General features: G+C 38.5%; 1 protein-coding gene across 2 annotated transcripts in view; it reads left to right on the plus strand.

Moving 5' to 3' along the window:
* Window positions 1-901: 901 nt before the first annotated feature.
* Window positions 902-16,135, plus strand: part of pitpnm3 (PITPNM family member 3) — a 100,988-nt gene continuing 85,754 nt past the window's right edge. For both annotated transcript variants that reach the window (XM_056271070.1, XM_056271071.1), the window contains exon 1: window positions 902-1,150. In XM_056271070.1, coding sequence (XP_056127045.1) covers window positions 1,126-1,150 — 25 coding nt within the window. In that variant the 5' untranslated portion in view covers window positions 902-1,125. The remainder of the gene's footprint in view (window positions 1,151-16,135) is intronic.

Here is a 16,135-nt window from a genome sequence, read left to right on the forward strand (position 1 = left end):
AGATGTGCTGCTACAGTAGTCACATTCAAATCCAGACTCAAAACACTTCTGATTAGCTGTGCATTTACTGAATGAGCACTATGCCACTGTTCGTCCCACTGTTTTTACTGTACTGTACTTTATTTTATTTTTTATTCTAAACTGTTTTAATTATTTTTTGTTTTGATTATTTTAATTTCTTCTATGTAAAGCACTTTGAATTGCCATCGTTTATGAAATGTGCTATATAAATAAACTTGCCTTGCCTATATTTAAAGTTTAAAAAATGGCTAAAAATATTAAAGCTATCTTTTGATGGCCCATTTAAGCTGTAAATCAGTTTTCATTACATTTTTATTATACCGTTTTATAGGGATACATATATGCATTTCAGCATTAACATTTATTTTAAGTTACAAAGCTCAATTAATTTATTATTTATCAGTGTTTATTTAATGGCATTTACAGTACTATAAGTCAAAAGTTTAGAAACTACTATTCTAGTCTCTTATGCTCATCAAGCCTGCATTTATTTGATTTATATTTTAAAGTTTATTCAAATAGAAAAAAACATTATTTTAAATTGCAATAACATTACTGTTATTACTGTTTTTTCTGTATTTTTTTATCAAATAAATGCAGGCTTGATGAGTATGACACTTTTTTTTTTCAAAAACATTGGCCTGATGTTTCCAAACGTTTGACCTGTATTTATATATGGCTAACTGTGACACATCCTTAAGGATGCGCTAGACTAATATTTTTTTTATCTAAATACGTACATGAATAAATAACTATCTAATGAAGGAGGGTGGTCTGAAGCCTGCATTAATGCGCTTGGCGGTTTCCAAGTGGACTGCAGTTCGCGCAGAGCCACCGGAGGCAGTCGAACATCACACCTCGAGCTCAACAGGAGGAGAGGAGGACAACAGCAAAGTCTGCACACATGCAAACAGCCCCAAGTCCGCGCTTACTTCAACACAAGGATTTCTCTCAGCGTTAATGGATACTCTCACCTTCACATGTCATTTCCACTGCATCTTAAAACATGAAACGCGCATAGACTTTAAATCGCTTGTTCCGCGCGCAGACAAGGACAGAGGGAAGAGACGTGCGTACTGTCCAAACTAACTGCAAAGACGCAGGATGGCTAAGGAGACCAGAGGGAAAGGTGAGAGATGTCTGTGTGATGCATGTATGTGATGTGACATCTCCGGGATTGACGTGCAGCTGCGGTATTACAGCAGAAAGAGTGGACAGTCAGTTTGCTCTCTTCACTTTCCGCGTCAATCTGTTGGAATGTGTGAGATGATCTAGGGCTGTGTCTCAAAATCTAGTGAGCTGCTGCCTACCTAGACAGCGTTTTTTGGGCGTCATGGGCTCATTTCACTGCTTATGGTTTTGAGAACCAGTCCAAACGTTGGCTTTTTCTTATTTTCATCTTGGCATGTTCTCTCAACAAATTTGCCTTTTTCTGAAATGTAGAATGTTTTTAGGATCTAGGGCAGGAGTTGCCATCCATATCTAAGCCAGGGACCCTTACCCAGACTTTCAGGCAATCCAGGGAGCCCTAATACGATATAGATTCTAGGTTGTATTGGTAACACTGAATAATAACTTTTAGAAACCGATTTATATTTTCATGACTGATATAAGCCTACTAATATCACTGTTCTAATTAGGTTTTGGTTGCTCTTTTACTTAATAATAACACCATAAATTATTAAATAACATTCATTTACATATTATTATTATTATTATTATTATTGTATTATTATTATTATTATTAACAATAATAGAGTTATCATTATATTGATAAAGAATTAAGTTAAGCTGAAAATGCTGGGGGGGTTTTCTGACTTGAAAATGAATAGCTTTGAAATGAACATTTCATTCAAGCAAAAGTTATTTACCTGTGAACAACACTGTTTCATGTTAAAGGCACAGAGGTGTTATATTATGTTGGGGCCTAAAGAGACACACTGATTTATCAGTAGACCTGTTACGCTTTATGCCCCTTTTTACAAGATGTAATATAAGTCTCAGGTGTTCCCAGAATGTGTCTGTGAATTCATTTTTGAGTGGAAGGAAAAACATGCTGTTTTTGTGCATGTATCTTTAAATGCAAATGAGGTGCTGCTCCCACCCCACTTTCCAGAAGAGGACGGAGCCTGTACGGATACTCTGCCAAAAACTAAAACATCTGTTTGGTTTTGATTATCATATCTATTGCGGTCACGACCGGCACGCTCACGTGACATTGCAGTTCTCCATCTTCATGAAAGTTTTTTATCTGCATGCATTTTAAAGCCATATAAGTCTAAATTTCTGATATATGGTTTTATAAACGCACACATCCGAAGCATACGGTGCGTTCTAGAGTATTAAACTAAGTTCTCTTTCACATCTTATTGCGCTTAAACTTTCAAATACACTGAAGGTTATGTCAAAAACACACGAAGAACTCATAAACACAGTCGGTTAGGTCTGTGAACGTAAACAGCAAGTAAAGAAATCCCATGTGTATATGAGATCTGTGTATTAAAGTAAAAGCAGCGTGTGTACCTACCTACCTAGTGCTATATGCTGTTAATATGATTCAAACAACAAAAGAAAAACAGAAAATCACTCACTGCTCTTAATTGAACAACTTTAGTAGCTGAATACATTTCTTACTTGAATGATGCTGTTAAATGCTCTGGCGAGGAGATAAACATGGCGGACTGTGTACAGCTCACTCAGGGCGGGGTCTATGCTTTAACAAACATCAAGTTTAAAGTTTCTTTGTTTTGTATTTCAGTTTACAGACCCCTACAGTAACTTTATGGATCCCCAGTAGATCTAGCAAATAATATATTTGGGTTTTTATGAATAGTGTCGTAAAATAGTAAAATAGTGTAATGAACAAAAATAGGCTTACAAGGAAATGTGTCTCCAGACATTTAAAAAAAAAAAATGTGTTTGTTTGTTTTATCACAATTTTTTTCTTCAGGTTTCTTGACAATATGGTGTGGTTAATAATTCTATCTATAAATCTCATCTGAATGTTTGTTTCTTCCAGACGTTGGTAGAATATAACTGTACATTTGATTAATCTCACTCAGCCCAGCTGAGTGATGAGAGTGATGATCCATTGGTCAGCCTTTTTCCTACTCCAATATGCTGTAATCAGGGTCATTTAATAAAAACACTGTTGCACTGAACTTCTCAACATACACATCCAATGGCAGCACATTGAGTCCAGCATGTCAGAGCAATTATTGATCTGGAAGAAAACTTACCCTTTGCATTTTATGATTCTAAATTATTCTAAATGTCAGGTAATGTGGTGCTTTGCATTTCTATAAATTTATTGATTATGTGATTCACATTGGCTGCTGAGGTATATGCAAGCAGAGATTTGTTTTGAGGAATCTAACGATTGTATTCTTTTTAAATACTAATTTTTCCCCCAAAGCAGCCTAGCTTAAAGAGATAGATGAAGATCACCCAAAAATGAAAAATGTTGTCATTTACTCTCCCTCATGTTGTTCCAAAATTGTATGACTTCTATGATGACTTCTGTGAAAACATAAAAGAAGATTTTTTGAAAAAAATATATTCTTTTGTGTTCATCAGAAGAACGTAAGGCGTACACAGGTTTGGATTGGAATGACTTGAGGGCGAGTAAATCATGGCAGAGTTTTTTATTTTTGGTAGAACTATACTTTTAATATGCAGAGACAACTATAAGTATCATCAACAAATGGTGTGATGTTTGGGGCGGGACTATCTGTTTTATGACCAATGGCAGTTGAGGGGAGTGTTCAAGAAAACCTGTTTAAAAACAAAATTGCAAAAAAAAAATTGTGAAGCTGGTGGTCCAAAATGACACACTTCTGCTTTTATTCAAAATCACTTTTACAAGGGAAAATAAAAAGAAGCAATTTTTTTTAAACAAGATTATGTAGATCATTGATCAGTATCTAGGGATCAGGAAACCAGTGGAGAGAACGTCAGTTCTTAGCCTCGAGTTATCCTGTCAATATGTTTTGTAGCTAATGATCATAAGCTCATAGCATGATGTGAAGCTCATAGCATGTGTCATCTGTTTTTTGAATTTGAAGCTCTATGAATCTCTCTGGGATATTGATGTGACAGCCTGTCATCCATGTTGTATTTCATTTAAGTAGAAGAGTTTCCATTTTAAGTTGGATAGCGGTAACGACTAGACTGCTAAAGCTGCCATAGGCATTTTATTACTCCTCAGGCATGTTTCTAAATCAGCCAAGAAGTTCTCTCTCTGTCATATAGGTAGTCAAGGTATATTTGGTTTTGGATGTTATTTTACAGACTCCTTTGGTTTGGTTACAAAATTTATCACCACGTTTCAAGATTCTAGTTACTGAATCAGTGTTGTTGGCAGTGTGACGGCTGGTGGGAAAGTCGACTACATCTTATTGCCAATGCCATTGCATCAAAGTGCTCACTGTATTTGAACAAGCAGAAATTCCTCACTGGAGCAAAATTAGTTCCTTTACATTTGTCAGAACTGGTAGCCAATCAGCAAACACTTGGCACTATTTGGTTGGCTTCATAAATAGCAAGGATTCTTCATGGATGCCTTAATGGGTTAGTTCACCAAAAAATGAAAATTATGTCATTAATGACTCACCCTCATGTCGTTCCAAGCCCGTAAGACCTCCGTTCATCTTCGGAACACAGTTTAAGATATTTTAGATTTAGTCCGAGAGCTTTCTGTCCCTCCATTGAAGATGTATGTACGGTATACTGTCCTTGTCCAGAAAGGAAATAGAGACATCAAAGTAGTCCGTGTGACATCAGTGGGTTAGTTAGAATTTTTTGAAGCATCGAAAATACATTTTGGTCCAAAAATAACAAAAACTACAAATTAATTCAGCATTGTATTGTCTTCCGGTTCTGTTGTCAATCCGCGTTCACGAGTCCGCAGTGACGCTGATGAAGTAAGACGCTGCTGACGTGTATCTGGTGCGTCCGTGTATTCGGTTCAAATAAATATGGCTGGGCAAAAAATGCAAGTCTTCCTCTGTGTCGAAATCCTTAGACATGTTTGCGAAGATTGTTTTGTTTACAGCGTGCGTCTCCCTCAGACTGTAAACGAAGCTTGGGCGCACCAGATACACGTCAGCAGCGTCACTGAACGCGGATTGACAACAGAACCGGAAGACAATACAATGCTGAATAAAGTCGTAGTTTTTGTTATTTTTGGACCATAATGTATTTTCGATGCTTCAAAAAATTCGAACTAACCCACTGATGTCACATGGACTACTTTGATGATGATTCTATTTCCTTTCTGGACAAGGACAGTATACCGTACATACATTTTCAATGGAGGGACAGAAAACTCTTGGACTAAATCTAAAATATCTTAAACTATGTTCCGAAGATGAACGGAGGTCTTACGGGCTTGGAACGACATGAGGGTGAGTCATTAATGACATAATTTTCATTTTTGGGTAAACTAAACCTTTAAGAATAAAAAAATTTTTCTTCAAGATTTTTATATGAATATTTTTAATATATTTTTCCAAAGTCAAAACTCATTAACAGATCAATCAGTTAATATGTTATGTACTATACTGTAGATCAAAGATCACAAATTAGTCACCAGTTAGCATCCAAATGTAAAAACAAACAAAAATGGTAACATATACCACAAAAAAAAAACATGCCACAATGTATACACTGTAATCTTAATCTAAGAAACAGTGATTCGGTTCTGTCGATGGCTTATTCTCATTCACAGCGGAGAGAAAACATGCTGAATGTCATGACAGCTACACAGTGCAGAGACCTTTAGAGATATTTACTTTAGTTTCTCATATTGATCAGACTCACTTATAAACAGGAGTGTACATAACTGGTGTGCATGCATTGGTAAAAATTTGGGTACCAACATTTTTGGCATTTTGGGGGACAGGGACTCGTTTACTTACTGGAGTAGGATTTTTCTCCATCTTTGGTAAGATAGCAATCATGATGATAAGTGTGTTCATTAATTATTTGTGGTGCAACCATGAGGCGTGATTTTTCCCCCCAAACCACTTCAGTGGAAATCCCGCCCTGCAGCCGATTCTAAAGTTTTCATTGGTCATGTCAATCACTGTACTGATTGCCTACACCAAACACTGATCCCTAAACCTACCCCTCACTGTAACCTAAACCAATGAAATCGGCTGCAGGGCGGGATTCCCGCTGAAGTGGTTTGGGGGAAAAAAAAAAATCACGCAACCATGAGCATAGGAAGCAAAAAAAAAAAAGTTGGTTGGTCCTCCCCTAGAAAATATTTATTGGAGTAGATTTCCTGTATTCTGGTGCCTTTTACTGACCTTTTACTTGACACTCTGAAAAGTGAACAGACATATGGTGTCACGGTTGGGTCCAAATTGAAGCGAGGATACAAGTGCGGAGAATGAGAATGTTTATTAGGTAACTACAAAAATAAATCCAGATAATAAGCAAAACAAAAGCAGGCAACAAGATAACCTGGGGGCTGTTCCATAAACCAAGATTAGAGTATAAGCCAGGCTTATTTCGGTTAGTCAGGCTTATTTTTGGTAGATTCGGTTTCATAAATCAAACTTAAAAAAGTTCAAACTCAGTTACCCTGGCAACTTATGCTGGGAAACTAGCCTGGTCCAGGGCAGGCTAACTGTCAGGCTAAGCCTCAGTTGTTACACAGATCCTCAACACTGACCGACAAGAACACAATGATATTACCACTGACAGTCTCTAATACCATTATTGGACTTTATAAATACACAGTATACAGAAAATCAACTTAAATAAGGCTACAATATAGACACATATATAAGGCGTTTTAAAGTTGTCCGTTTAGGACATGTCATTTTTGTAATAAAGACATTTTAATTAAGGAATGCCTCGGTTATCAGAGAATTCTTTCTCTACACTGTCTCTTTTATATATATATATATATATATATATATATATACTTTATTATGTCTTTCAATTTCAAACACATTTAACACAATTATACAAATGGACAGTTCCTTTAAAGACATCATATTTTCCCCCAATAAATATTCCTTATTTCTCCTTCTACTTTTTTTTCTTTTGTGATAATACCAACACATACATATAAATAAAACAATAAATAAATATTAATAAAAATATAACATTCACATATATCAAATTCTTAATGAATGACACATAATTCCTAATAGTTATTTAAGTAATATTATTTAAATATTAAATATTAAATAAGTAAATAAATAAAATAACAAATAACTAGAAATAAAAGGGAAGGTTACATAAAAATGTAGTTAATGTAGGCCAATATATATTCCTTTATTTTATGGAATATTCTTTTATTTTAGAGTTGCACATATCTTTTCAAAATGTATACATTTGTTCTTAATTTAATGTTATCCTCTCCATAATGTACTTTAGAAACTAAATCTAACCACTCATTTAAAACTGGGGATTCTTGCTTTCTCAAAAAAATTATTGCATTAAAAGCTGTAATTCTCAGCATTCTAAATAAGTATATATCATCTTCATAGATAGGTCCTATACCCAAAACTATATTTTGTATCTTTATATATTTAGTTTCTTAAAAAAAAATCTTCCCTGAATTAGGCTACTTCTGTTCAATTTCTTTTTTTTATTAGAAGTATAAAATATATGAGTGTAATGAGCTAGAAGTTCACTGCAACTTATCCAACATCCTAAAGAGAAATTACTATAATTAGAAGATATTTCTAGTGTTATAAAATATCGCATATTAATTTTCCAAGCAAAATGTATATTTTAGTCAGAATTATTGCGCTCCTATTTGGCGCATGCGCGCAGCAGCGCTCGTTCAATATGAAGATTAGCAGCAAAATGGATACATTTGAACGACTTTCTAACATTTACAGATGGAGAATATAACTGTAAAATGTAATTTTTGCACTGAGGGGGGAAAAAAACATGTCACAAACACATAAAACAGCACAAAATATACGCTGTTTGATGGTGGATCGATTTGATCCACGATCGATCTCTGGGGCTGCTTCAGAAACGCGTGCACACGCAATTATCTAGACTAGATAAACCTGGATCAAAATAGTGAGATTGCGTGAACTTCAATTACCTTTTATGGAACCACTTTAGCCCCAATTTATTTGTTAGGCTCATTCAAGTCCGGTTTTGGAGTTTAATCCCCGCTTTTCTAAGCTTCATTTATGGAACAGCCCCCAGGTCTTAAGACAGGAAACATAATATAACAAACCAGCACAGGACTACAAACACAGGGAGACTAAATAGGGAACAAACAAAAGAGTGTAACGAGAAAGGCAGGTGGAACAAATTAAACTATCAGATAACAAGATGGGAGGGGCTAGACAATAGACAGGAGAGCACATGGCACAGAGAAACACATGACAAGCCAACTGCTCACAACAAACAGGACTAGAACACAAGAACATGACAAACCGGGAATGTCAGAGCTCTGTCACCAACTAAGATTAAAACCAGACAGAAGTGACAGAACCCTGACATATGGGCTGAATTAGAGACGGTAAAAGTGAGTGGGTCCAATATCATTGGTCCTAAAAAGTGGGTGGGTCTTGTCCCACCCACATACAATGGTTCCGACGCCCGGTTCACAGTTGATCCGTGATCCGTATGGACCAGGCCCCACTGTCCATAGTCAACATTAACTCCTAAAACAGCTTTGTACTTTATTTTGGCATCTTTGATTGTTCAAACCTTTGTTGGGAAGAACGTTTGGAGGTTGGACCTTTTCCAACATTGTGTACCATACCGTTATATATTTTGTAGTTGATGCTCTTTTACTATCAGCCAGGATACAGACCACCAAATGAATTATTAGCAATAGCATTTATTCTGTTATTTAAAAGTCACAGTGATATTCCCTCAGCAAAAGAGCCCCAGTATGCATCAAAGGCGGTTTCAGTGAGTCAAACCATCATGACATGTTTGTCTTTAAGTCTAGCTCTGCATGATCTCAAAGCTTCAAAAGGGTTCGATTTCCCTCTGCACAAAATTCATTTCATTGTGTGCACAATCCATCTATGTTGCCTTTCTTGGAAAAAAAAGGCGGCTTTCTGGAAAAAGAGATCTAAGAACTCATCGCTACTAGGAATTCTGGTCTCGAAATACACTTTCAGATATAACAGGTAGATGTTTCTTTAATGTGTTGTTGCATCATGTTTCATATGTACATATGGGGGTCATAGTGGGTGCTCCAGTGATATTGTATATATATAATCGTGGCCACTCAGGAAGTGACCTTTTAGTGGCAGATAAGCAAGTAGTATTTCTGTGTTTGTTCTCAAAAATGAATTTGGCTTGACTTTTGTTGAGAATAAAAACAGGGAATACTGATTGTGTTCTTCACAGCACCAAGATTGAATTGCAAAGTTGGTTTGTTTTTGCCAAACCAATTAACATGCACCTCAGTCTGAGTTTTTCTGTGGCGTCCTGTGATGTACATTCAAATGAGAAACATTTTGCTTCCATTTGTTTTGTTTTTCCTGTTTTGTTTAGTTTTGTTTCCCGTTGAACTGTTTTTATACTGGTTTTTTTATTGAAGGCATTGTGACACTATATCTGTGTATTGGCATTTCAGTCAATAGCAGTTTCTATATCTGTGGCTTTCAGACCGCTAGACTCAGATGATCTAGTATTATCTCTCAGCAAACAGCATGTACTGCGGTTTCACGTTTATTTTGTTTCTTGCTTGTTTTTTGTCACTGAGAAAATGAAATTCTATTTTTATCCACACCCAATAATTCAGCACTTGCTGCGCCCACGCAGTATAGTGCGAAATGACTGTTATTCCCGTTAAATACATCAAGGACGTTTATACTTGATGAAAACTCGTGAATTTATGTAACCGTGAAAAGCATAATAGATCATCAAGCATCTTGTAGATCAGTGGATACGATTTCATTAAAAATTTAGTTTATATCTCTCTTATTTCCTTTACTGTTCAGATTTTTTAGATGCAGCTCTTAAAAGGTTCCTTCAGATCTGCAAGGGACTGATATAGGGTTGTCATGCTGTACTATATTCTACTATATGCTTTACTATACTGTGCTACAATTACTAAAATACACTTAGCTCACAAGACGATGCATGATATTGGGTTCACGAGAATGAGACGAGACAGACAATATTTTAACACTATTTTTAAGAAATCTTCAATGACGAAATATATGACTGGAAAAGTAGTCTTTTAATCGACTGAAAGTCACAAAATACAAAACTATGCACTATGCAGGACAGGTACATTTGGAAAAATTTTAATCATCTTTTAATGAATAACTAGTTTCTACTTTCTGAGTATGAATCATCAAATGCAGTAATAGACAGAACAATGTAATGCAAGCACTGTAAATGCCACAAACTACTCAAAATAAAATTTTCACCTTGACGAGAAATCACGTCACGTTTTAATATCACGAGACCTCATGACATCCCAAACAACTACCATTCAACTACCAATATGATCAAAGATGGCTGTAAAAATGAATCTGCATCGTTTATCCTTTTGAAAAAAAAAAACACGTAAAAATCGAACCTTTCATTGAAGTAAAAGACTTGAAGGGGGGGAGGGGGGGTCACATTATTAGATAAATGTTTTTCCTCCAAAACATCAATGGCCACAATTATTGGCACCCCTAGAATTTTTTATGAGTAAAATATATATTAAATATATTCCCATTAATATTTCCTTTTTTTAGCACACCAGGGTGACTAGGAACATGATATTTTCTATATGACTTCTTTCACAGGAGTATACAAATGAGGAAACACTAAGGCCAAATCCCCTTAATCATCCATCACAATGAGTAAAACCAAAGAATATAGTTCTGATGTGCAGCAAAAGATTGTTGAGCTTCACAAAATAGAAAGTGGCTTTAAGAAAATTAAAAATGCTAATTGTCCCTGGGGGGCGTACGTTCACACCGGTGTGATCAGTCTTGGCTGGTCCCTGGGGGCGTACGATCAAACCGGTGTGATCAGTCTTGGCTGGTCCCTGGGGCGTACGATCACACCGGTGTGATCAGTCTTGGCTGGTCCCTGGGGGCGTACGATCAAACTGGTGTGATCAGTCTTGGCTGATCCCTGGGGGTGTACGATCACACCGGTGTGATCAGTCTTGGCTGGTCCCTGGGGGTTTATGATCACACCGGTGTGATCAGTCTTGGCTGGTCCCTGGGGGTGTACGATCACACCGGTGTGATCAGTCTTGGCTGATCCCTGGGGGTGTACGATCACACCGGTGTGATCAGTCTTGGCTGGTCCCTGGGGGTGTACGATCACACCGGTGTGATCAGTCTTGGCTGGTCCCTGGGGGTGTACGATCACACCGGTGTGATCAGTCTTGGCTGGTCCCTGGGGCGTACGATCACACCGGTGTGATCAGTCTTGGCTGATCCCTGGGGGTGTATGATCACACCGGTGTGATCGGTCTTGGCTGATCCCTGGGGGTGTACGATCACACCGGTGTGATCAGTCTTGGCTGGTCCCTGGGGCGTACGATCAAACCGGTGTGATCAGTCTTGGCTGATCCCTGGGGGTGTACAATCACACCAGTGTGATCAGTCTTGGCTGGTCCCTGGGGCGTACGATCAAACCGGTGTGATCAGTTTTGGCTGGTCCCTTACTTGTGCAGCCACTTACTTTCATGTATTTCGGTAGAAGGGAATCAATTGACGTTTTGTAAATCCAACAAATCCGATTCTCTGACCTGTGGCACAAACTAAAATGGCGGCGCCCATCGCGCATACAACTCAACTAATACGATCGTTATAAAGGTGTTTAAACAACAAAACGCATCCACTTGCACATATTTGACAATCGGAATATCAGATATTTCATGCGATAGCTAATACATTTGTGAATATTTGGAATAAAAAAGGAAAAATTACATAAACAATAAAGTGACCGGTTCTAAATAACGGTTGCCTTGAAAAACTCAGCCAGAATAAACTTACATGAGAAAAGGTTAAGTTCCAATCAACTAAAGATGTTACGAATCTGCCTGGAAGAGGATGTGTCTATTGTCTTAATGCATGATGAGGAGGAGAGTTCAAGTTGCAAAGACTCTCCAAGGATCACAGATGGAGATTTGCAGAGATTAGTTGAGTCTTGGGGTCAGAAAGTCTATAAAAAAAAAACTATAAAAAAAAACAATCAAACAACCCCTATCACCACATGTTGTTTGTTTCAAGAAAACATCTCCGGTTACTATCGAAACCTCGGTTCCCTGAGAGGCGGGAACGAGACATTGCATAGCAACGCTGCGGGAACTCCTCCCTTCTCCACTTTTGTTGAAATCTTATGGGCTAAGGCCAGCTTGGAACAGCTGGCCAATTTTCGTGAAGTATGAAAATACTGACAGGCTCGCGATTAGTATAAAATGCACGGACACGACAATTGCGTCAGAATCACGACTGAATGCTTGCATAGCTGATCAAACAGTGAACACGGCGGCTAATGCAATGTCTCGTTCCCGCCTATCAGGGAACCCAGGTTACGATAGTAACTAGAGACGTTCTCTTTCGAGAGAGGTAACTCTGCATTGCATAGCAACGCTGCAGGGAACTGTATTAAATCCCGCCGTGAGAGTAGTAAAGATAAGCCCTGAGAAACAGGGTCAAGCTACACCAGCCCCACGGAAAAGACAGACAGTCAGCCAATAGCCGCGCCACTTCCTATGCTCGCATCTCCTTCCTATGCTCGCATCTGATAGGCGGAACTAGACCAATGAGACATCAGCTCCGACCCTATCCAAATTTGCAAATCCAAACGCAATGAAAGCGAAGGCTGCACTGATCCAGAGAGAGTCCTCAAAACTAGAGCTAGATCCCACGGTGGCACAGATGGCGGCCGTGAAGGACACAATCTCCTCGCTCCACTGAGAAATCTGGTCACAAGAGTGTGCTTACCGATCCATTGCCCGTCAACCGGGGAACGAAACGAAGCAATAGCAGCCACATGCACCTTCAGCGTGGATGGCAAACTCTGCTATCCAGTCTGTGCTGTAGGAAGCACAAAACAGATCACCGGGTCGATAACGATATCCTGGCACCATTTTGCAAAAACTCCTCATTTTAGAGCGTAAAGGCGCCTAGTAGAAGGCAAGCGCGCCTCTACGAGTGTGCCCAACACTCTTGAATGCAGAGTGTATCGCTCATTTAAGATCCCTGAAGCGGCCACACATGAAGGTTCCACAGCTCGGGGCTGGGGTGCCATATCATGGTGTTCGCCTGATACAGCAGGTCCTTCCTGAGGGGGATTTGCTATCTCTCTCAGGTCCGCAAACCAGGGCTGGTTCGGCCAGTTCGGGGACACGAGGATCACTGAGGATCACATCTCCAGTCAGTGGAGATAGCGAGAAGAATGTCTGACATTGTGTGTTCTCGCTTGTGGCAAACAGATCCACGTCCGCCCTCCCGAATTGATCCCAAATCATTCGCATCGATCCGGGGTGAAGCCTCCACTCTCCTTGAGGAATCCCGTTCCTCGAAAGGGGATATGTACCGCTCTGATGGAGAGAAAGTGTCGATCCGCACAGAACAGGAGATTCGCTGCCTGTTTGAAAAGAGCTCTGGAGCGCACGCCGCCCTGGCGATTTATGTACGAAACCACAGACATGTTGCCGGTTCGAATCAGTACATGCTGCTGCTCCAACCTCGACTGAAAAGCTTCCAGGGCTAAGGACACGGCCTTTAATTCCAAACGGTTTATGTGCCACTCTCTCTGTGACTCTGACCACAGACCTGAGGCAGGCATGCCCAAGCACACTGCTCCCCAGCCTGAGGTCGATGCATCCATCGAGGCCACGGTGCGTTGCGTTACTATTCCTAAAGGCACTCCTGGGCTGAACATATCCGGGTTGCGCCACAGTCTCAGAGCGCTGATGCAACTACTACAAAGCTGTTATCTTGGCGGGTGACAACGATTATGACCAACATGTTTTGGAGAAAAGCATGTATTTCATAATGTGATCCCCCTACCCCCACCCCCCACCCCCCTTCAGTGAAAGGTTAGATTTTTGCCATGGTGTGCATGTTCTCTTCATTGGAAGTTGTGAAACTGTGGCATTGGCAAGTGATGGCAGGTTTATCTTGGGTGTGTCAGTCAAAAGATTCTGGGCCTTCTAGAACATGTGTATCAACAAGTAGAAACCTTAAACCTGCCTGATATCTGCAAAAATTGTTTCCCTTGCTGAAATGAGAAAAACGAAATGTCTCAGTCCCATTTTTCTAATAAAACGCTTAGGGACCTGATACCTCATTATTAACGGAACAGTTCAAGGGCAGATTCAAGTTTCCTTAGTAATAATTGTGTTCTAGCGAACTTGCACAATGATTAGGTTGAGCACGGTACTAAAAATAGCCTTGCACGAGAGGCAGTGACAGACTCACTGCTACCCTGTGGTCCTGTGAGAGAAAGAGAGAGTGACAGCCTTTCATGACCGTCTGTATTACTGCAGTCTGGCTTTTGTGTGTTTACTGGCAATTCAGGTCTCTATTTTTTCATTGTTATATTGATGCAATGATTTTATAAGATGTGAGACTAGTTTACAGTATAGATTGGATTCATTAACCAAGGGCTATAGGTTTAAAATGAGATAAAACTATGTCATCATAGTTCAACTATAGATGTTTTAACTAGATGAGTTTGGTTGTAGTAGATAGATAGTTCTTCTAAAACATCTGCTTTAAAGCTGCAGTCCGTAGCTTTTTTGGGTTAAAAATGATCCAAAATACATATTTGAGAAAATACATAACCAGCCAGTGTTCAAAACTATCTGCTTGCCTTAACTTGATTCAAAACGGTAAGCTTGTAATAATGTTTTTAATTCCAGTGGTACTGGTGGATTTCCGTGGGAGATTCGAGCATGTCTTTGCGTCATTACGTCACATCTGTACACATAAAGAAGGAGTCTCGGCTAGTAGGCTATATTGCGAGTGAGGATGCTGGAGGTGGAGATTTATAGCCTTTTCTCACAGCACTTGATGTAATTAAACTTATCAATTTGATGGCGAATCCAGAAAGGTTCAAACGACAATCACCAGTGACAACAGATTCACCCGTTGTAAAATGCAAAAGACTTCGTTCGGAGTGGCTACAGAAAAAAAGAGACTACAACCGGACCCATGCGAAAACAAGGATAATATCGGAAGGACATTACATGTAGTCACGCAATGCTTGCTTACGTTGTTAACATTAACAATTTGAGAACAAAGTATAATTTGCGCGTTTTTGCGTGATATGATAACTTATAAGCGTTTGTTAGATTTAATCAGCGCGATTTACTGTAATGTCAGAACCAGAACAAAGGTGGATGTTTCTTACTTGTTCAGATGACATTTTCCGGTGAAAATTCTTATGTTGGTCATACTTCCAAAAAGAATAATCTGTGATTCTGAATGACAGTCTCCACACCGGCGCGGCGACTGACAGCCTCACAGTCTCCTCAAACATTGTGTTCATCCGCGCTGTGCTGTGTCGAAGGTGTTGAAGTACAACTCACATAAAGTTGATAATTCCGCAAATGACTGCAATTGCAGATTTCGAACAGAGATGGCGACAAAGAGGAAAAACGCCGGACTGCAGCTTTAATAAAATTAAAGAAATAAATATCTTTGTCATTTAATTCATTATCAAACAGTGTTGCTTTTGGGAGCGGATTATAATAGCATGTTTTTTTATTACAGGAGGATTTAATGGGAAAAGATAAGAAAGAAAATTTCCATTTTCATTTAAAAAAATGAAAGTCTTATGCATGTACAGTACAAATAACAAGGAAGTTTGAGTGGAATTTTTTTTCTCCACATATAGTATGACTCAAGTAAACAAAGGCATTTTTTTATTTTGGGGTCCACTGTGATATTGCTCCTGCAAAGCGCTATTGTAAATTATTGATTTATTTTTGGATGTGTTGTATTACTCTTTATAATTAAAAAAGTACTTTATTACATATTTTTCAACCAAGAAGAAAGCATTATATATTTAATAAATAGTAGAAAAAATGATTGAAGAATCTAACTTTTTATTCATCATTCAACAGTACAGTAAAAAATTGCCATTGTTGTGGTTCAAAAGAGGGTGTTAACAAAAACAAATTATCATTCTTAATTATGTTTTT

Source organism: Rhinichthys klamathensis, unplaced genomic scaffold (genome assembly GCF_029890125.1).
Source record: "Rhinichthys klamathensis goyatoka isolate OS25496 unplaced genomic scaffold, OSU_Roscu_1.1 h1tg000311l_1, whole genome shotgun sequence".
Taxonomy (NCBI): Eukaryota; Metazoa; Chordata; class Actinopteri; order Cypriniformes; family Leuciscidae; genus Rhinichthys; species Rhinichthys klamathensis.